Source organism: Pelodiscus sinensis, chromosome 8 (genome assembly GCF_052426305.1).
Source record: "Pelodiscus sinensis isolate ZL-2025 chromosome 8, ASM5242630v1, whole genome shotgun sequence".
Lineage (NCBI taxonomy): Eukaryota > Metazoa > Chordata > Testudines > Trionychidae > Pelodiscus > Pelodiscus sinensis.
This window is the reverse complement of record NC_143059.1, coordinates 30,808,768-30,830,689: the sequence shown is the minus strand read 5'-3', so window position 1 is coordinate 30,830,689 and position 21,922 is coordinate 30,808,768. Positions and strand designations below refer to the sequence as shown.

At 45.7% G+C, this 21,922-nt stretch overlaps 1 protein-coding gene across 2 annotated transcripts in view; it reads left to right on the top strand.

The window, feature by feature from the left end:
* ADAMTS14 (ADAM metallopeptidase with thrombospondin type 1 motif 14) overlaps positions 1-21,922 on the top strand; it is a 143,457-nt gene that overhangs the window by 40,042 nt on the left and 81,493 nt on the right. The window contains exons 1-2 of one of the 2 annotated variants that reach the window (XM_075934972.2): positions 1,721-2,692; positions 4,791-4,987. In XM_075934972.2, the coding sequence (XP_075791087.2) occupies positions 2,563-2,692; positions 4,791-4,987 (327 nt within the window). In that variant the 5' untranslated portion in view covers positions 1,721-2,562. Of the gene's footprint in view, positions 1-1,720; positions 2,693-4,790; positions 4,988-21,922 lie in introns of those variants that run through there. The other variant, XM_075934971.2, reaches the window with a different exon arrangement.

Genomic DNA, 21,922 nt, shown 5'->3' with positions numbered 1-21,922 from the left:
GAAAGAAAATATGCAAATTCGGCATGAATTTGCATATCTTCTTCCGATCCCTTTTTCGGAAAGTTTTTTCAGGAAAAAAAAAAGCAGTCTAAAAATGTGGAATTTGCATATCTTCTTTCAAAAGTAGGGTTGCCAGGTATCTGGTTTTTTACCGGACAGTCTGGTTTTTGTGCCCTCTGACTGGTAAAAAAATTCAGAAAATACCAGACATGTAATGTCCGGTATTCTCTGTTTTTCCGGTTGGGTGCTGGATGGAAGCCTGGTGGGGGCGAGGGGAGTGGCTGGGAGGCGGGGCCTCATTTGGCGCCGGGAGCCTGTGGTCACGTGCAAAAGCCTGGTGGGGGTGGGGGGAATGGCTGGGAGTCCCAGCCACTCCCGTTGCATCCGCCAGGCTTCTGCACGCAACCAGAGGGAGTCCCAGGCTGGGAGGCAGGGCCGCGATCAGTGCTGGGAGCCTCTGGTTGCGTGCAGAAGCCTGGTGGGGGTGGGGGGAGTGGCTGGGAGGCAGGGCACAATCGGCGCTAGGAGCCGTCTGCTGACTGCGTCTGAGGAGGAGTGACGCCTTGGGGAGGAGGAGAAGCCCTGTCCCTGCTGCTGAGTGCTGGTCAAGCGCGTTGTGGCGCCGTAGTCCAGGAGAGAAGCCCACAGGTGCTTTGTAGTTGCGTATAGGCGCCTTCCATGGGCGCTCAGGCAAAACTGACTGGGGTGGCATTTCTGCTCCTTCCCACTTGGACACCTAAAGATCTGGCTATGGGGGAGTCACCTTCCTACCCAGGTTGCCCCCCCCTCCTGCTCCACCATTGTGTTGCCTTGGGGTCTGCCTTTTTCTGCTTTGGGTAGCAGGCGGCTGCTTTGCAGAGCAGGCTCTGCTGCTTCCCCCTTTGTTTCCAGCTTGGTGGCTCGGGGTAGTAGCTGCACAGGATGTGTGTTCGGGGTGGGTGGTTTTTTTTGCTCGACAAATTTTTAGCCCGCATGTTCAGTATTTTTGGGGAGACCATTTGGCAACCCTATTTGGAAGCCGAGGGTAGTCTAGACGTGTCCTCAGGGTACTTCATCAACAGAACTGATTAAGCCTCACAGCACTCCTCTAAAGTAGGTTTTGTAACAAAGGCAGTTAAGAGACTTTCTCAAGGACACCTGGCTCATTGTCAGGCTGGGTGCAGCCCTGATTAGAATCCTCTATGTCAGGGGTGGGCAATAATTTTTGATGGGGGGGGCCACTCCAAGATTTTGGCAAGTGGTCAAGGGCTGTACCCTTCCATGATATTAATGGAGGCGGTGCGGGGTCTGGGATGGAGGTTGGGTGCAGAAGAGAGCTTGTGGTAAGGGATTCAGGTGCAGGAGGGCCCGTGAGGTCTGGGAGGAAGTTTAGGTGAAGAAGGCAGTTGTGAGCTGGGGCATGGAGTTGGGTGCAGGGGTTAGTGTTGTGACCTAGGGCAGGAGGGGACTGTGATCTCAGGCAGGGGATTGGGGTGCACAGTCAGGGAGGAGGTATTGGCTCAGGAGGGGGGCAGAGGGTTTGGGTTATGTGGGGAAGGGAGATAGGAGTGGGGGGACAGAGGGCTGGGGGGTGGGAGGAAGGAGGGACTGGGGTGCCTGAGGCAGGCTCTGGTTGGGAGACTTACCAGTGAGACTCCTGTCCAGTAGCTCAGTACATTTCTCAGGAAGGAGCTTTCCCCACCCCTACACAGGCTGCAGGGCTGTGCGCTCTGTGAATAAGTCTGAGAGGAGAGGGGATTGGTGCTTCCCGCACTGCCTGTTCTTGAAACAGACACCTCCCATTGGTCAGAAACTGGCCAACAGTATTGTGCTGGAGGTGGGAACAGCTGTGAAGCATCACTCCCTGCTTCCCCTTGCTCACAGTTTGTGAAATACAGTTGGTCCCACAGTTGCTTTTCTAAGTGACGTGTGGGAGCAGGGCAAGCAGGGGAGTCTGCCTGAGGCTCTCTGCTGCATCTGTGGGCCAGATCCATTGGCTTGGCAGGCCAGATCTGGCTCACGGACTGTGTTTTGTTCAGGCCTGCTCTATGTTTAACTGGTTAACCTATTACATGGGATTTTACATCCCTAATATGCATGCAAAAGTGGTTAGAGGATCAACACCAAAGTTTGAGAAGTACTGTGTTAATAGCACTTTGGCTATGTTTGAGTAGGAATTAATATTCTTTAGCATTATCTCCTTTAATATCATACTAATTTCCATGGCTACTAATTGTGATGTTAAAAACACAGCATGAAAGCAGGAGCAGATACATCTTTACAAAGAAAAGAACTTATTAGCAACCCTATATACTTCAGTAGTAAAGACGGTGATGGAAAAACACACTAAAAATGCAGCAAGTACTGGGAGAAGAATTATCTCTGAGGAGAATGTGATGTTAAAAGTTTCTCATCTGTTTTCAGCTGTTCTTTAAGATTAAGTATAGCTAATAAAAACATTTGCAAAGAGCTGTAAAGCAATAAGGGAAAAGAGAAGGTGATGAATGACTTTTTGGGATTGGTCTTTCATGTTTGTCACTAGTTTTTATTTAGAGAAGGCTGGAGGACTGGAAGGCTCAGGTGATGAGGGTGCCATCCAGAAATCACTGTTTCCTGTGTGGACCCAATCCATCTAATTCTGTTTCCCTGCATCTTGTCTCACCATTTACACTTCTGCAGAGTGGATGTAAATCACTATTGCATCAGAATGGGGGTAAGTTGCCCCCACTTTGCACTTATAATGTCTGTGCAGGGTTCAGAGGAAGGGGAAAATCAGGCCCTGCACGTAGCCATCACTTGTTGGCCATCTGGTGGGTAAATAGATATCTTCAGAGTTGCCAGTCAGGCATTTTTCATGAGCACTAAGTTCACTAGAAAGAAAGGCCATGCCGTAGGAGGAGTGAATACATCATCCGAGGCAAAGCTCTCTAGCTCTGTTTACTTACTTGCATTCTTGTTGGGTCTTTCCCATCTGTCTGCACAGCCTATGCTGTAACCAGGCACTTGGCCAATGGGGACATCATGTAAGAGTGGATTGACAACTCCGGTGCAAATGTGTTATGTGTCTATCAAAGCTTGCTCTGTAAAACAGAGAGAGGGTAAAAATAGAGAAGGAATTTTTTGAAACACTGTGACTGTATAAGTTATTTTAAAGAGGGGTAGGATGAGGGCCTAGGGCCAAAGGCTGAGTTGTGGTGAGAGTTTAGCTTTTTTTGCTTTGCTCTATTTAAGGTTCTTGATCAACGTTAAACACATTTTCACAGCTTGGGCCTCGCAATCTTCATCCGTCTGCTTGAAAATGAAGCCCCTGTTGGCAAATACAGAAATTCCTGCAGGATGTGCTGTGCAGAGGTCAAAGCTCTTAAACCGCTTTATGTGACTCTCTGTTTGGAATAATGAAATGCTCCTAATATCATCTCTCTTTATTTAACTAGATGGCATACTCCCAAGTAGGGTACAAGTATCAAAGAATTAAGTGGCTATCAAGAGGCCTGGGAGTGGAGAGGTTGCCTAGCTTTGCCTATAAGTTATTATTGTCTTCAGAGAACCCTTCAAACTCATTTTGGGGGCACTTACTCAGAATTTTGGCTTGGGTGACGAATTTAGTGTTGATAAAAGTCAGGGGTGGGATTGTTAATGTTCCTGCTTCCCATGCTGTTAATGTCCATGGACGTCATCTCCCTTTGATGTCCTGTCTTGTACCTTTCACCACCATGATAGACACCGTTAAAATAAAACATGTCCAAGCCCTTAATTAATCCTTTCTAGTTTTGGCAATGCTTGCTCTCAGTGGCCATTTAGAGGTGCTGCTTCCAGAAATGGCATCTGATGGAGTCTGGCCCAGAGCCTCAAGGCATTTAGCTGCCTGTTGCCCATGCTCTGGGCCTTAACTGTTTTGTTATTTTTTTTTGTCTCCTTTTGATCACTCTTCTCATCCCCATTAGCTTTCCTGTGATCTCCTGTATATCTGTATCTTACCTGTCTATGTGTATTGCACAGTTTCTAGCACAGTAGGGTCCCCATCCCAATAGTGAAGGAGAAGGGGCATTCTTATTGCTGTCATTAGTGATTTTAAGCAAGAGAGTAGCCAAAAAATGTTTGGACTCGCTGTTTTACTGTCAGGACTATGATAACATTTCGCTGCAGAAATAAAAGCGTCAGAAGTAGCCACTTGTTCCATGTTATTGGCAGAGGCAGAAGAAGGTAGGCACGATGTGGGATCTTAAGGTATGTGTCGACATGGGGAGTGACATTCCTCTTGGTACCTAGGATAAGCTGTCCTTGGGGCTTGGAGAAGTCTTGATTTGCCAGAAAAAGCTGACAATTAGAAGTGGGCATTGGAAGCAAAACTGCATTCCAGTTCCTCAGTGAATAAAAACTGGAGCATACTTGCATTCTCTCCTTAAATGGAATAGAAGACCAGACACTACAGCTTTGTTGGTAAACAGCCACCAGGCACTTTATTCCTTAGGCTGACAAAACTTGGTCTTTCTTTCCATAACCTTCAGGAGGAGGGGCAGGGAGCTGAAACAAACACAGGGCTCTCTGTCCACAGACTTCTCCCCTAGAGTTAATATACTGGCAGTGTCTTCCTCACCAGCTACTGTTGAGTTGGGGTATAAGGGTGAGTGAATCAGTACAGAAAGCAGGCAGGTATTTTATCCACTTTCACACAGACAGATGACTCATGCATATAAGAAAATGGACAAGTAACTGCATTAGATCCAGGAAACAGCTCTAAAGCCACATTGTTCTGCATGCAGTAGCCTTAACATATCTCCCCATTTCCTCTTTTCTCTCATCCCCATCAGCTCCAATCCACAGTGTGGGTGAGCTCCCAAATTCACTGGACCTGATTGAAGACCGGCTTGGTGAAGTGGATCGGAAGAGGCGCCATGCCAAGAAGAATGACTACAATATTGAAGTCTTGCTGGCAGTGGACGATTCAGTTGTGCGTTTCCATGGGAAGGAACACGTCCAGAATTATGTCCTCACGCTCATGAACATAGTGAGGTTTTCTTTTCTTTTATTGTTTACTAAGCACGGGTGCTAAAAGGGATGTGGGAGATTGCAGGATGAAAATAGAAATTGGTAGTGATAATTACTATTGAAAGTCTTGCTTTGTTTACATTTGCCATGGATATAACATTGTATGGCAGCAATTCTATAGCCAGTTAGTTCACTAGCAGTATAGATGAGTCATGAATATCAGTCGAGTAATCCAGGTATATTTCAGCATTCCTTAGATGTGGATTTGCCTGATAAAGGCTGTTGGTTCTCCTTTCTGGACATTGAAGAGGAGTTTTCACACTAAGGTCAGATAGGAGACAAAAGGGATCTATGTACAAAACATAGATTTATTTTCAGTGTAATTTCCCCTTCTTTCTTGGCTATTTGGATCAGAGTTAAGGATGCCTCCCAGCATGGCCCTGTAGTGAAGCCCTGACCCCCGGTTTGCCATCACAGTCTTCTGACACAAAACTTATTGTGTTCTCTCAATCGATTGTTCTGAAAAACATACCTTAGGAAGTGTTGTCTTTGACAATTAGCAAATGGAGTGGCTGAAATAACAAAATGTGGACATGAGATAAAAATAGTTTTATGCTCATCTCTATTATTGTCTCAAGAACTGAAAATGGTGCACGGATCAGTGTTCATATCACATTCTCTGTCAGGGTATGTCTAGACTACATGCCTCTGCCGACAGAGGCATGTAAAATAGGCTACCCGACATAGTCAATGAAGCAGGGATTTAAATATCCCCAGCTTCATTAAAATAAAAAGGGCCACTGCGCTGTGCCGGCTCAGCTGATCGTCGGCACAGAGCGCGAGTCAAGATGAGGCTCGGTCGACAAGGGAAGCCTTTGTCGACCGCTCCTGTAAACCTGTAAAATAAACCATTTTTATTTTAATGAAGCCGGGGATATTTAAATCCCCACTTCATTGACTATGTCGGGTTGCCTATTTTACATGCCTCTGTCGGCAGAGGCATGTAGTTTAGACATACCCTCAGTATCCAGCTTGGGCCAGGGAAGCTAGTATGAATCCAACCAGCATGAATCCTGGTCATGAGCCACCCAAGATATGTTGTGTACACACTGAGAAGACTGTATAGTGTCCTCCATAATGTTACTGGTCTGTATTGATTGGTGGCTGTGCGTTTTCATATGGGTAGGGTTAATTCATTGTAACCTAGTCGTGCCATTGCACCATCAAGATGTATGTTCATTGTCATTGCAGATTGTCTCAAAATTGCTTCTTAACCTATGCCTCTTGTTCGTGGGAGTCCCAGGAAGGGCAAGCAGGCAGTGTCTGTTGCTATCTGGTTGGTGTTGATGTATTTCACTCAGTTATTTTATTTAAGGGGTGAAGATTTTTCCTTCTCTTTCCCCATAGGTGAGCTTAGATCTTGAAGACCGTTTTGAGCTAAGCAAGCAGGCTATATACCATCAGCAATAAAGGAGGGAAAAGAGAGGGAGTGCAGATAAGGCATAGTTACGGGAGAGAACTCAAGTGAACTATCCCTTTACTGCATTGGTTGCTCACCTCTTCTCTGGCATAGCGCACCTCAATATTTTTCATTATTTTGAGGCACGCCACCATATTGTTTTAAAATGAGTCACCCTTTTAATGCCTGTTTACTACCTGCACTGTTCACAGTCTGAACAAAACAGTTAATAACATTAAAGTCTAACATCATTACCTGTATTATATAGATTGGTACAAGTATTCTCAGTCAGTTCACACATGTACACCAGCAAGACACCAAATTAAAACAATTGTTTTATTATGTGATGAACAACAAACAATACAAAAGTTGTACTAATAAAAACATCAACTAATGATATTATTATGTATCAAGATGTATACCCACGGGCTTTTGAAGTGAGCAACATTAGAAGCCAAACTGCAGAGATTGCAAGCCTAACTCTACCTGACATGGACTGGAACTCTGCAATATTGCCCTGCATTCGATGCTCACTGTGGATACATCTGCATTGCAACGCTATTTCAGGATACCAGAGTATTCTGAAATAGCTATCCCACATCTTCACAGCAAGCCCGTTATTCCAACGTCCCTCTAAACCTCATTCTACGAGGAGCAAGGGACATTTCGGAATAGCACTTTATTTTGAAATTTGGCGCCGTGTAGACTGCACCGAATGATGAAAAAAGCTATTTCGAAATAGCATCAAAATAAGATACGCAATTTGCGTAGCTCAAATTGCATATCTTATTTCGAATTACGGTGCAGTGTAGATGCACCCTGTAATTCACAGTCTGTGATGAAGGATCACAAATTATATAGAAAAAATAAAAATAAATAAAAACATTTTTAATGAGACACATGAGCGTGTCTTGATGCGCAGAGTAATCTAACCCCAGGTAAAAATACTATCAGTGCCACTCTGAACTCTTGCTTTTTTTACCTCAACTGCTCTCTTTTGTTGTTCTTGATGTAAGTCAGGCTTGGAAAACTTAACGTGCACAGGTATCTTGTTGAAAAGGGCAATAGAATGGAGACAGGATAGTCAGAGATTACAGGATATTTGCCGTCCAGCTGCAACCAGAAAGAGTCCAATGGTGTATCTAATCTGTGTATATTAATTTTCCTGAAGTTAGGACGATTTTGATCTCTTCTCTTAGCTCAGACAAGCAATTCTGTAGGGTTATAGATACAAATACAAAGAGCATTATAGTTAGGAGAGGGATAGCTCAGTGTTTTGAGCATTGGTTTCCTACACCAAAGGTTGTGAGTTCAATCCTTGAGGAGGCCATTTAGGGATCTGGGGCAAATCTGTCAGGAATGGTACTTGGTCTTGCTGTGAAGGCAGTGGACTGGACTCAAGGTCCTTTCCAGTCCTAGGAGATAGGAATATCTCCATTCATTTTTTTTTCATTTTAAATTTGTGAAGGAAAACCAGTGTACTTCAGTGTGCATAAGTAAACTCTGTTGCTCCACTTCAGTTTCCTTACACAGCAAGGGCAAAAGGTGTGATATTAAGGCCAACAATTTTATAAAGTTTATTTTTTTTACTGTTTCATCCAACACTGAAGACATTTCTTTTGGCAGTGTTTTGGTGAGAGCTTCATTGTTCAGGAAACAGTGGGTCACCAACACATCTGGTTTTTTTTCTCTGACCTCACTTATAAACCCCTTTGCTTTGCTAGTCATGTTGGTTGCCCCATTGGCACAAACAGTCCAAGCCTGACTTACATCAAGAACATCACAAACAGTTTCCTATTTTCACCACCTTTGCTTGAAGGAATAATTTCCAACACACCAATATACAACACACTGACCTCACTGCTCCCCCCTGCCAATCCCACAAGAAGAAGGCTTCTATGTGGACCCCCACCAAGGGATGTAACGAAAGTCTGGATTTCTACATCGACTGCTTCTACAAACGTGCTCGAGCTGACATTATCAGCAAACAACAACATATAACTTACAACCTCAGTCATGCAGAACGCAATGCTATTCACAACCTCAAAACCAATCCTAACATCATAATCCAAGAAGCTGACAAAGGAGGCGCTGTAGTCATCATGAACAGGACAGATTATGAACAGGAGGCGAACAGACAACTCACCAATATCAGATTCTACAGGCCTCTCTCCTGTGACCCCACTAAGGAATACCAAAAAAACATGAAAAAACTGCTCATGAAACTCCCTGATGCTACTCAGGAACAAATTTACGCTAACACCGCCCCTAATCCCCGACCAGGAACTTTCTATCTGCTACCCAAAATACACAAACCTGGTAATCCCGGATGGCTCATCATCTCCAGCATTGGCACACTTACCACATGATTATCTGGCTATATTGAGTTCTTCCTCAGACCCTATGCTACCAACACTACTAGCTACCTCTGTGATACCACTAACTTCCTGAGGAAACTCCAAAACATCAATAATCTTCCTGAAAATACCATCCTAGCCACCATGGATGTAGAAGCCCTCTATACCAACATTCCACACAAAGATGGATTACAGGCCATAAGGAACACCATCCTTGATAATAACACACTGCACACCTGATTACAGAGCTCTGCGACTTCATCCTCACCCACAACTACTTCCAATTCGGAAACAATTTCTATCTCCAAATCAGCAGCACCGCCATGGGCACTCGCATGGCACCACAATATGTCAACATCTTTATGGCTGACCTTGAACAACGTTTCCTCAGCTCTCGCCCCCTAACACCCCTACTTTACTTATGCTACATCGATGACATCCTCATCATATGGACCCACAGTAAAGAGACTCTCGAAGAATTCCACAAGGATTTCAACAACTTCCACCCTACTATCAACTTCAGGCTGGACCAGTCCACAAGGAAAATCCGCTTCCTGGACACTACAGTACAGTTAAATAATGGACAAATTTCCATCACCCTATATCGGAAACCTACTGACCGCTACACTTACCTTCATGCTTCCAGCATCCATCCCAGACACATATTTCAGTCGATTGTTTACAGCCAAGCCCTACTATACAACCGGATTTGCTCCAACCCCACAGACAAAGACAGTCACCTACAGGATTTTTACAGAGCATTCCTAAAACTGAAATACCCACCTGGGGAAGTGAAAAAACAAATTGACAGAGCCAAAAAAAATACCCAGACATGAACTACTTCAAGACAGATCCAAAAGAGAAAATAACAGAACTCCACTTGTTGTTACTTACAGTCCACAACTCAGACCCCTCCAACGCATTATACACAATCTACAACCCATCTGGGAAAATGATCCCTCACTCTCAGAGGCCTTAGGAGAAAAACCTATTCTTGCTTACTGACAACCCCCTAACCTGAAACATATTCTTTCTGATAACCATGCCACACAACCTCATCATAAACCTCCAGGAACCCAGCCCTGCAACCAGAAAAGATACCAACTCTGCCCACATATCTACACTGGTGAATTCATCACTGGAACAAACAACATAATCCACAAAATCAAAGGGTCATTTGACAGTACATCCAATAATTTGATCTATGCCATCAAATGCCAGCAGTGCCCCACTGCTATGTATATATTGGACAAACTGGACAGTCTCTGCAGGAAAGAATTAATGGACACAAAGGGAACATACAGAAGCCTGGTGGTGAGCATTTCAGCTTGCCTAAGCACAGTCTGACAGACCTGCAAGTAGCTGTCTTGTCACAAACCAGCTCTACAAGCCAAATACACAGAGAAGTCCCGCAATCCCAGTTCATCCACAAATTTAATTCACATGCTAATGGACTCAATCGTGATATGGGCTGGTGGGAACTCTACCTACTTAATAACCACTGAAGGTGCTAACAGCTCCCTGAGTGGTATCCTTCCTGTTTTAGGAATTATCTGCTTAGGTTTAAGTACCCATTCTCCAGATACTTAATGATGCTGTCTCCCATCCCCTCCCTTTTTTTTCTCTCCCCCCTCCCCTTCCCCTCTCCTATTTATTTCGAGTTTTCATATCCCCAACTCATAACTCCGGTCATCTGAAGAAGTGGGCTGTGCCCACGAAAGCTCATGATACTATCTACATATTTTGTTAGTCTATAAAGTGCTACCAGACCATTTGTTGAGTTTTTCTGGTGATATTCTCCTGCTTCATGGTAGGCTGTCACACTGAATAAATCCTTTCCAGTCATTTGACCTGGTGATTCTTTGCAAAACAATTTTTGTAATACTTTCTCCATCAACATACCTTGCATTAGTCAAGAGTTGAGCAAGGCACTGATATCTGTTGACTCGTCAAGTTACAATGTACATTTTCCACTTGATTTTAATTTTTCTTCGAGCATCATCTCAATATCACCTGGTGTCATCAATGTGGCACCTTATCTTGTTACTAGATGGCTTACCCAGCATTGCTCCTGTCCTTCAGGGCAGGGGGCTGGCAGAGTGGTGTGTGTGTGTGTGTGTGTGTGTAGATTCAGGGCAGAGGGTTGGGTGTGGGGCGGTCATGGCAGGGGGTAGGAGTGCAGGAGTCAGGGCAGGGGGCTGGGAGGGGTGTGTGTGGGGACTCAGGGAAAGGGGTGGGGGCTTAGGCTAGGGGGATTAGGGCAGGGGGCTGGAAGGTCTGGAGGGGGCTGCCCATGGTGGTGAGGATGGTGCTGAAGCTGCCACCCCAACTCTTCTTCGGGAGGCAGGGGTGTGCAGCTTTGCCCCAGCCCAGGGCACGAGGAGTACAGATAGTTCGGAATAGCTAGCTAGTTCGAACTAGCTAGCCCGTGCCGTGTGTAGCCGCGCGGCACGGGGTTCGCACTAGCCGGCTTTTAAAAATGGCAGCGCCGGCTTTATGCTAATGAAGCCCGGGAAATTCAAATCCCGGGCTTCATTAGCAAGTTTGGTATGCATACATTACCCCGCTAGTTCGAACTAGCGGGGTAGTGTAGACATACCCCAAGATAGTAGTCAATTGGGGATGGGGCTTCCCCTTTCCCCCACCCAGCTGCACCTGGGGAGTACCAGCATGGGGGAGGCCTGCGTAGCCCCCTGCCTTCCCCTCTGCCCCATAGCTTGTGCTGGGGATCACTGATGCAGGGAAGGCCTACACCAGTGGTCCCCAACCTTTCGGGGCTGCTGGGCGCCCGGGGGTGTGGCCGCTCATGCACTGGGCACCCAGGGGCAGGGCTGCTCATGAACCATGTGTCCAGGGTCTGCCCACGTGCCACCCGCTTGGGGCCAGTACCATACATGTGCCACGCGCCCGGGGCAGAGGCCGTCCATGCGCCGCATGCCCGGGGCCAGCACTGCGCATGTGCCGCGCGCCCGGGGCAGGGGCCACCCATGCATCGCGCCCGGGGCCAGCACCGCGCATGTGCCATGTGCCAGGGGCGGAGCTGGCCCAGATGATTTGGCGGGCGCACATAAATGCCCTGGTGGGCGTCATGGCACCCGCAGGCACTGCGTTGGGGACCACTGGCACGGTCCCCTCTTCCCTCCTGCCCCAGGGAATGCCCGTGGGGGAGGCCTGTGAGGCCCTCTTTCTTCCCCTCCTCCCCAGTCTGGGCCCATGGAGTTCTGGCCTGGGGGAGGCCTGCATGGCCTCCAGCCCTGACTCCCCACTGCTGGCCCTGGCCAGGCCCTCCTTCCTCAACCCCCAGCCCTTGTCCCGGGTCTCTCTTCCCTGGGCTGGCCCCCTTTCCCAAGCCCAAGACGGGCCCCTCCCACATCCCTGGATTAGGCCCCCTACCAAGCACTGGGCTGGCCTGCTCTGGCCTTCAGAAGGCCCCAGGGAATCCTGGCAGGAGGCTGCATGGTCCTTTCACCACTGCTCCTCTGAGCCTGAGCCGGACCCGGGCAGTGCTGGGAAAGTCTACTACTTTGGGTCATAAATTCAAAATTCACCACTGTAACTTCTGAGATTTGTAAGATCTGGAAAACAAACTGACTACCACGTGATTCCATAACATCGGGTTCATAAGATTACAATGTAATGTTGAATCTGTCATAGACCACTCTTACTTTTATCTCATGAATATTTATAAACTGATCCAGAATGAGGTTAGTAGAGTTAAAACAACCATGGTGGCTGATGTTAGATCGCAATCTGTCTTTTGTGCCAGAATTAACATTTTTCAAGAGTGGAAAGTAATATTAAAGCTAAATATAGGAACTCTGGACAAAAGCATGCTCAGTGGAGAATGTGACGTGTGCTTGAGAATAATATTTTGAGATGACTAGCAATTAATAATCTTTTCTTTTCATTCCCAAAATAGCCTACAAAGTGTGTGTAATTATCTCTACTGCTATGAAAACTACTGTTTTTAAATGCAGTGTAATTAATCTAATGTAGTTCCGGGCCCAGCTCATTCTGGCTTTTACTGCACTAGTAAGTGTAAAGCTTAGGCTTTAATTGTATGTTTCTGTATGTACATCATCATCAAAGGCTTATTGCAATGCATTGCATTCATCAGGGTACATCATCTTCGTTTCCTTTTTGTCTCTCTTAACTTCACTTTGGGGAATGGACTTTGACGCATGCATAATATTTGACAGGGGCCTTGTCCCTCAAAGGAAAAGCACAGTGCGATCTGGCTCCAGTACTAATTAAAATACATGGGAAGAGTTCTTTGTTCTCACATGTAGTTTTTCAAAAAATCCTGCAGCACACCTGTTCAGGCCTGGTGGGTCTGTCCTCATTGCAGGGAGATATTAGCAAGAAAGGCGTTGCTTTCTCTACAAATATATAAACAATTCATGGTTTTGGAGAACACTTGAGAGCGAAAGAGCTGGGGTTTTATGACTTTTGAACAAAAGGCTATGTGTGAAAATTCTGGCTAAGGCCTTGTGGACTATGGCTGCTGTCCAGGACACCTGTTTGAGAGGCACTGAAGTTGGGTGGGCAGATTGGGAGAAAGGGAGAGGTGATTCCATTCAGAAAGAAAGGAGAGAGGGAAAATGTGGTGTTTATTCACATTACCTTCTTCAGCAAAGACAGGCCAAGAATGTCCAATTTATTTTGGATGTTCCCAAGAGGGAAGGAAGCGAGAGAAATGTCACCTCCTTTGGTCCCTCTCCAAAAGCTGTCCTCATAATCCCAGGAAATGCTGTGAAAGCTGCTCTACCACAGTGAACAAAGAAGGACCTCTTGCTTTTAGTGTTTTAAATTAGTGCATCATATTGACAAAGTATATAATTTTCAGAGGTTCCTATGTCATGTCGGTGCTTCTGAAAATTGTGCCCAAAGAGCAGCAATTCATAATGAAAATCAGGAACTTCTCCCTCATATCGAAGCTCCCCTGGGCAATCCTCTGCTCCTCTCCATTAGGGATGTAATAGTATAGTCGATTAATCTATTAACCAATAAGCAAAAGCTCGTGCTGGGTCCGGGAGCTCAGACCCTTCCCCTCCAGACAGGGCTGCCCGGGGACTATAGAATAGTTGACTTACCAATAAGAATTCATGAGGTTAATCGACTATTCAATTAACCAATATTTAACATCCCTGCTCTCCATCAGTTCTGACTAACCTCTCATGGTTTTTTCTGAATCGTACTCCAGTGCTTCTCTTCCATTGCCTGTAGGAGTTTTCCTTTAACCATTTATTAAGAAAAAAGAATTCAAAATATGCATATTCCTAAAGAGCTGGTTGACCTGGAAGACTGCTAATCGTTCAGAGCATTTGTACCATTGAGCAGTTAGTACCTAAATAGCTGCAAATAGTGAGCAATCTTCGCAAAGCATTTTATCTCTCTCCTTGCTCTTCCCTCAGTCTTCAATTCCTTCCTCGTTCCCTCCCTGGCTGAATATATCGTGCTAGGACAGAGTAGATGCAATATCTGTGTACCAGATGGGGCCTGCAGTGAAATTCCTTCTAACCCTGTTGTCTTTCCTGTTCTCTTGTTGGCTGCTTTGGTGTCTGGAGGCTAGCGATGTGGTGCTTGAAGCCCTAATTATCTTAACTGGGTTCCCAAGTTACGTCAGGTGGACCAGCTGAAATGTATTGAATGGTAGCTTCTGTATAGTTGGAAACTGGAGAATAGCTTTTGTGTGTTTTCCTCTCCTCCCCGTTTCTATTCTTTTCTGCAATGTTATGGAAAGTATTATGGAGGCATGACCAGTTCTGAAGTGACAAATCTATGAAGACTTTTTAAAATGTAGAAACCAAAACAGCATTAATTCACATTGCAGCCAAATCTATGGTGCTAATCAGGGTGGAGGTAAATTTTAAGAGTGAGATGTAAGGATTTACTTGTATGTCTCCCATTACACATCTGCTAGCTAGTTATCATCTGAAGTCTGAATTGTAAAACATAGCATTTTAACAATAAAGAAATAGTAATGCTTCATGGTAATATTTTTCTGATCATTGCCATAAACATAGTTTTGATGTGGATAAGTTACTACAAACCTACTGTACTGTGCAAGTCCTCAGGCATTCCTAATTGTCATTGTCATCTCCATTGCTATCTTGCATTATTATTTAACAGTGTTGCCATCTCCAAATGTAAAAGTGGGCTTAAAATTACAGAAAGATTTAAATTTTTAAAAAGTATATGAAAATGTATTCTCATTTATTCTCCTGATTTATGTATGAAGCACCAAGCTCCATTTGTTTAGTGCTGCACAAGGTACAAAGAAATATGAGGCAGAAAAGATAAAACTCAAAAATTTACTTTGAGACCCTTAGCATGGTGATAACTTTAGGCCCTTAGATCCTGAAATTATATATGAACTTATTACTTATTTAGCTTTATGCATGTGAATAACCTCATTGAGTACAATTTAGACTACTTGCATATGCAAAGAGTGTGGGTAAATGTTTGCAGAATTAGGGCCTGGAGGTTTCACTATTTTATTATATAATTTTACTCTGCATTTGTTTTTATTTCAGTAAAGATTTAAGGCATGGGTGCCTGGGATAATAGGTGGGGGAAGGCATTGCCTTCCCAAACCGCCGTCCTGGCTCTGCCTACACGCTTCCCCCAGAATATCTACTATAGGGGTGTGTCTAGACTACAGGGTTTTGTCGACAAAAGTATACCTGCGTCTACACTACCGCCGAGTTCTGTCGACATCACATCGACAGAACTTGGCAGTTTTGTTGATGGTGGTAAACCTCATTCTACGAGGAACAACGCCTTTTGTCGACAGAATTCTGTCAACAGAAGACGTTATTGCATCTCCACTGTCCTTTGCGTCTACACTCTCATGTCGACAAAGCGGCTTGCTTTGTCGACAGAACCTGATGCAGTCTAGACGCTCTTTGTCGACAGACGCTTTGTCGACAGTATCTGTCAACAAAGCCTCTGTCGACAAAAGCCTGTAGTCTAGATGTACCCTAGGTGTTCTGAGGACAGAGTGTTGCTGTCCCCAGAGCCCGTCCTCCCTGTGCTCTGGGGCGAGGGAGGTTGAAGTGCATGTGTCCACATACCCTCCTCCCCTCCCTGTGGTGGTGGGGGGGCATGTGGTGCACTGCCATTCCTTCCCATGGTGGAAGGGGGTGGGGATGTGGCTTGGCTCCCTTGCGGGTGGGGCCGCAGCAGAAGGGATGGGGCTGGAGGCTTGCCTCCCCCCCAGCCCTACCTTCACCAACCACCCTTGGTTTGGGGCTGTGTTTTGTAAGTGTGGTTTAGCATTGTGAACTGTATAGGGGCAATGAGTTTTTCAATGAGAAACCTGAGTGAAAAAGAAGGCTAGATATGAAGTATACTGGACTAGGAAGGGTATTGTATGCTTGTGCGGAAGGGGAATATGGAAGAAGGTATGAAGATGAGAGTGAGAGAGAAGGAAGCTAACAGAGTGGTGAAAATCCAGTTCCCTCATTACATACCTGCTTGACATTAAGTTTGGAATTGCATTTCCATCCAGCAACAGTTGATGACAGAATTGGGAATTACTAGAGAGAGTTGCATATCTGTGTCATCTTCAGCTATTGCAGAGGAAATTCTGAATCTTGTCATGGAATTTGAAGTGGTATCTAGAGAGGTTCCTTTGGCAGAGGTGGTGTCTTCAGTACAGCTTTCAGATTTTTTTTTTAAAAAAAATTCAGTTAAAATTTTTAGTTAGCTGAAGAAGCATCAGTGAATATCAGAGCCTGAATGAGTTTAAAAGATGTATAATATTTCCCTGAAATATAAAAAGACAGTTTATCAGGGGCCCCTTGACTTTATTTCTATTTGTGAGCTCATTAATGATAACAATTGCTCTGTCAACCTGTAAAACAATATGCCTGTGCAAATGGGTTTCATGTGCCTAAACCCTATTGTTTGCATGCACAAGTATTGTACATGCAAATCTTGTATGTGTTAATGAAAACAGATTGAGATGAGAACCCTTAGAAAATTTGCTCCTAAAGTTGATTTGTTGGTTTAAATTGTTCTGAAATCAAGCAGGGAAGGGGTTACATTCTCTGACACCAGTCTCTCCCCACACTGGTGGTGTCACAGATGATGTCATTTTTTCAGCTTGGGGGACAGCATGGGAAGCTCAGAATTGTCAGTTTTAATCAAAAGCTTTATTTTCAAACACATTTCATGGTTTATACGCAGCAGGGAGTGCTTTTCACTGTGTGACTGTTCAGGATGCGATGCTGAGTGAAAGAGGGACAGCTGTCTTTTCACATAAAGGACCCATTGGTGAGTTTAATGAGTTTAAAAGAAAAGATCAATAAAAGGGGAAAACATGACCCCTGTGGGTAATATGCAAAATGAATAGTTTACCAAAGCATTTCCCTTCAAGGAGGCCTTTTTCTTTGCTTTCTTAGGTTTTTTGCTTCTGGCTCTGACACATCTCTTGTGCTCAGTGGGCGATACTCACTGTTTAATGGACTCCCCCACTAGTTATCCATCATTGCTGGGACCTGTCTGAGTCTTCTCTTCAAGCCATTGCCCCCACTGTGTCATGATGTCACAATGGGCTATAGCATGGGTTCCCAAAATGGGGGAGCATGAAGAAATTCCGGGGGGGAGCGTTAGCGACCCAGGGCCCCCCATCAAGTTTTGCTGCTCCAGTCAGTTCCTTTCCTCCCCCCCAATAAGTTTTGCTGCTATTTTTTGGGGGATGGGGGGCCGTGAGTGTTTCTCAAAAATCAAAAAGGGGGCATGATGCTGAAAAGTTTGGGAACCACTGGGCTACAGGATTTGTATAGGAATGGAGAAGGCATCTTGGTGTGAAGTTTTCCACACCACCCCTACACACTTTGATAAGCTTGCTTCCCTTTTACATATGGTTGCAATACAATTTCCTAAATTAGGGTATGTCTACACTACAAAGTTAATTCGAACTAACAGACGTTAGTTCGAATTAACTTTGATAGGCGCTACACATACAAACCGCTAGTTCACACTTAATTCGAACTAGCGGAGCGCTTAATTCGAACTAGGTAAACCTCATTCCACGATGACTAAGCCTAGTTCGAATTAAGCAGTTCGAATTAAGGGCTGTGTAGCCACTTAATTCGAACTAGTGGGAGGCTAGCCCTCCCCAGCTTGCCCTGGTGGCCACTCTGGGCACCACCAGGGAAACTCGTCTGCCTCCCTCCCGGCCCCGGAGCCCTTAAAGGGGCACGGGCTGGCTACGGTGCCCGTGCCAGGTGCCAGCCTGTCAGCACCCAGCCAGCAGACCCTGCACCTGGCACGGCACGAACCAGCTACCCACTGCCACCCAGCCCTCCGCCTCTTCCCAGGACCAGGCTGGCGGTTCCCGGGAGCCTGCCCGGGTCTGCAAGAGGCGGGCGCCTGCCTGGTCTAGTGCGGAGATCGTGGACCTCATCCACGACGTCCGCACTAGGCACAGGAAAGTGGCCGTCTAGGGCAGTAGAGCTGCCAGCCTGGCCACCCAGGAGCAGGTTTGCATGAAAATCAGGGTGGTCCAGTGAGACCCTGGACCCTGAGCCCTGAGCTTAGAATGGCCGTACTGGGTCAGACCAAAGGTCCATCTAGCCCAGTAGCCTGTCTGCCGACAGTGGCCAACACTAGGGACCCTGGAGGGGATGGACCGAAACAATGACCAAGCCGTTTGTCTCGTGCCATCCATCTCCAACCTTCCACAAACAGAGGTCAGGGACACCATTTCTACCCCCTGGCTAATACCACTCCATGGACCCAACCTCCATGACTTGATCTCACTTCTCTTTAAATTCTGTTCTAGTTCTAGCCTTCACAGCCTCCTGCAGCAAGGAGTTCCACAGGTTGACTATTTGCTTTGTGAAGAAGAACTTTCTGTTATTAGTTTGAAGCCTGCTACCCATTCATTTCATTTGGTGTCCTTTAGTCCTTCTATTATGGGAACTAATGAAGAACTTTTCTTTATGCACCCTCTCCACACCACTCATGCTTTTATAGACCTCTATCATATCCCCCCTCAGTCTCCTCTTTTCTAAGCTGAGAAGTCCCAGTCTCTTTAGCTTCTCTTCATATGGTACCTGTTCCAAATCCCTGATAATTTTAGTTGCCCTCCCTTCTCCCACCCTCTCTCTTCCTCTCTCCCACCTCCTTTTCCCAGTCTCCCCAAGTTTTGTTCAATAAAGAGAGTTTCTATTTTTGAACACACGTTTTCTTTATTTTGTACATCAGGAAGGGGGGCTAGGGAGGGGTAAGTGGAAGGAGGTGAGGGAGGAATGGGGTACGAGCCCCCGATGGGGAGGACTGGGCTTGCTCTGCGGGCTTCTGGGGGTGGAAGCTCTCCTGCAGCCCCCCAATTGCCCTCTCCCCCCGGATGGCAGCCTGTGGCAAGTGCAGCCGGGATGATGGCCGAGTGCTGTGATGTGCCCAGTGTGGGTACTCCAAGCCAGGAATGCCTTGCAAGCGGGGAACCCTGAGAACTGTCTGTCGGGGTGGGGGTCGGGTCCCTTTAAGCACAGCCCTCGGCTAGCCTGAGACAGCAGCTCCACACTCTAAGTCCTCATCTGATGCCCTGCCGGCACTGCTTCCGGTCATCCTTAACCTCGGTTCTGGGTCCACTCAATGTGGACATGCTAGTTAGCATTTTGCTAATTCGAACTAGTTTTTAGGTCTAGATGCACTAATTCGAATTAAGTTAGTTCGAATTAGCGCTGTAGTGTAGACATACCCATACTGGCTTCAACAGAAAAAGGGTTTTAAAATTCACTTGGTGAGCTAAAAGTGCACCTCAGATTTGGTGCTATGAGAATTACATAACAGCCAGAGTGTGAAGACAGGTCATAGCACTGAAAAAGACTGTCCTGACACTACCGAGGGAACACAAGAGTGTGCTGGACAGTAACATTCCTCTACAGCAGTTCTCTGCTTTTCTTTTTTAGGACTGAAAACAAGTTAGTGGAATGTGCATGTCAGCCACATAGCCTGTGCTTTGGAGTCTGGAGGACACAGGATAGAGGAGGATGCTGGGGTGGGGGGTCATTGGGAAGGAGTGTGCAGGGGGACGATGCCAACATCTGTAAATCACAACCTGACCAAGACCACACAATTGAGTACTAATCCCATTAGTTCCAGGCAACGCTAAGGAGGAGAGGTTTGGCTGGTGTGCCATCAGGGAGGATTTAAGGAGCCGGTGGCTCAGCCAGAGCAAGGCGGAAGTGCAGTATGACTAACTAGAAAGAGTGAGGCTCAGATGAAAGCCAAAACTTCTGGAGCTTTGAAATCGAAATACCTATACATCTTAGATGAGGGGGTTAGATGAACAATGAATTCAGAAACTCACCAAGAAGTGTTTGCAACATTTAGAAGCATTACAGCTCTTAGGGGTAGCATAGATTCTCAATGTATTTTATGCCAGTGGGGAGTGGGCCATTTATTCAGGGGTTTTATTAGGCCCACTGGTGCTTTTAAACTGAGATGCAGAGGCTAAATTGCCACAAATATTTTGAAAAACCTATTGCCTTGTATAATGAGGATTCAGTCAGACATAAATTATTTTTAGTTTTTGTCCAGATCCTGTTTCTGAAAATTCATAACCTAAGAAGTACATCATATAACATATACACAGAATTACATTTATTTATTCCAGCAATTTCCAGCTCAGGATGAGGCCTCTTTGGGTACATCCATATTGCAATGCTATTTTGGGGTACCAGAGTATCCCGAAATAGCTATCCTGTTTCTTCACAGGAAGCCCGTTGTTTCAGGCTCGCTATTCTGATGTCACTGTAGACCTCATTCTGTGAGGAGTAAGGGAAGTGTTGGAATAGCGCTTTATTTCGCTGTGTAGACAGCGCCAAATGACAAAATAAGCTATTTCAAAATAGCATTGAAATAGGATACACAGTTTGCATAGCTCAAATTGCATATCTTATTTCGAGTTACGGTCCAGTATAGACTGGGCTTTTAGCCCAGTGCAGGGTCAAAGTCCTTTCCACCACTGTTTTTGCCCTTGTACAGTAATTAGCACTTGTCAGCTACTGAACAGTAACCCGACCACACCCCTTCCCTCAGTGCTTCTGTCCATTATGGAGAGTCTTTGGGCCAGCACAGTGTGTCAGGGGCTTGATGATATAGAGTGAACCGTGTTCATCTCCTTTACTGATGACACTACTGTGGTTGAACACATCAGGGAACTGTCGCCCCAAATGGCATCATTCACAGATTGCTAATTTGTTGCCACTGATCTGTGACTCTGAAATAACACCCATGACCTCTGGGTGAGCTCAGTTCCATACTGCAATCTAGTCACGTCTCTGAAGCACCAGTGGTCTGACAAACAACAGAAATGTCCCAAAGATCTTTCCCTCCAGAGTTCATGCTTGGTTAACAACCTGCGCTAAGAAGAATGAGACAGTAGCCTTTTAAAACACTGCCAGAAGGCTAATGGAGCTCTTGCTATGGAAAACTGTGCACGCTACTGGTACGCCTACACAGCAGCGTTATTTTGGAATAACTGACATTATTTCAAAATAACATTGTGCATGTCTATACAGCAAACCATTGTTTCAAAATAATGTCAAGCTGGAGGATTTCTTTCTTTGACTCCTGTAGCCCTCCTTGCACAAGGAGTAAGGGAAGTCAAAGGAAGAGTACTCTTCCTTCGATTTCCTGCTGTGTAGACAGCGCCAAAAGCTGAGTTAAGCTACTTTGATTTCAGCTACGCAATTGACGAAGCTGAAGTTACATATCTTAATTCAACTTTTGCCCTGCAGTGTAGGTGTGCCCTAAGAAAGATGGGAATTCTGCCCTAAGGAGCTCTGAGGCCCTGCAAGGCCTTAGATATCCACTTTATATCCGTGTCCGCAGATGTGGATGCAGAGCTGTGCGGCTCATTTTTTTAAGTACATAGGTGGATACAAATTTTCTGACTGGAGCCCTGTAAATTTGTGAGTATTGGCTTTATATCCACAGGTATCCACTAGAGCTGTGAAAGTATAATCATGTACGCAGTTAACCAGTGAGCCTGGGCTCATTGGTTAACATTCACAGTTACACAAAGGCTCCTGGTACATGCAAGAGCCAGCTTAAAAGCTATCTTTTGGCATGTAACAGCTCCTGGTGAGCCACCTGCTCCCCTGTGCTGGTGCTTCTG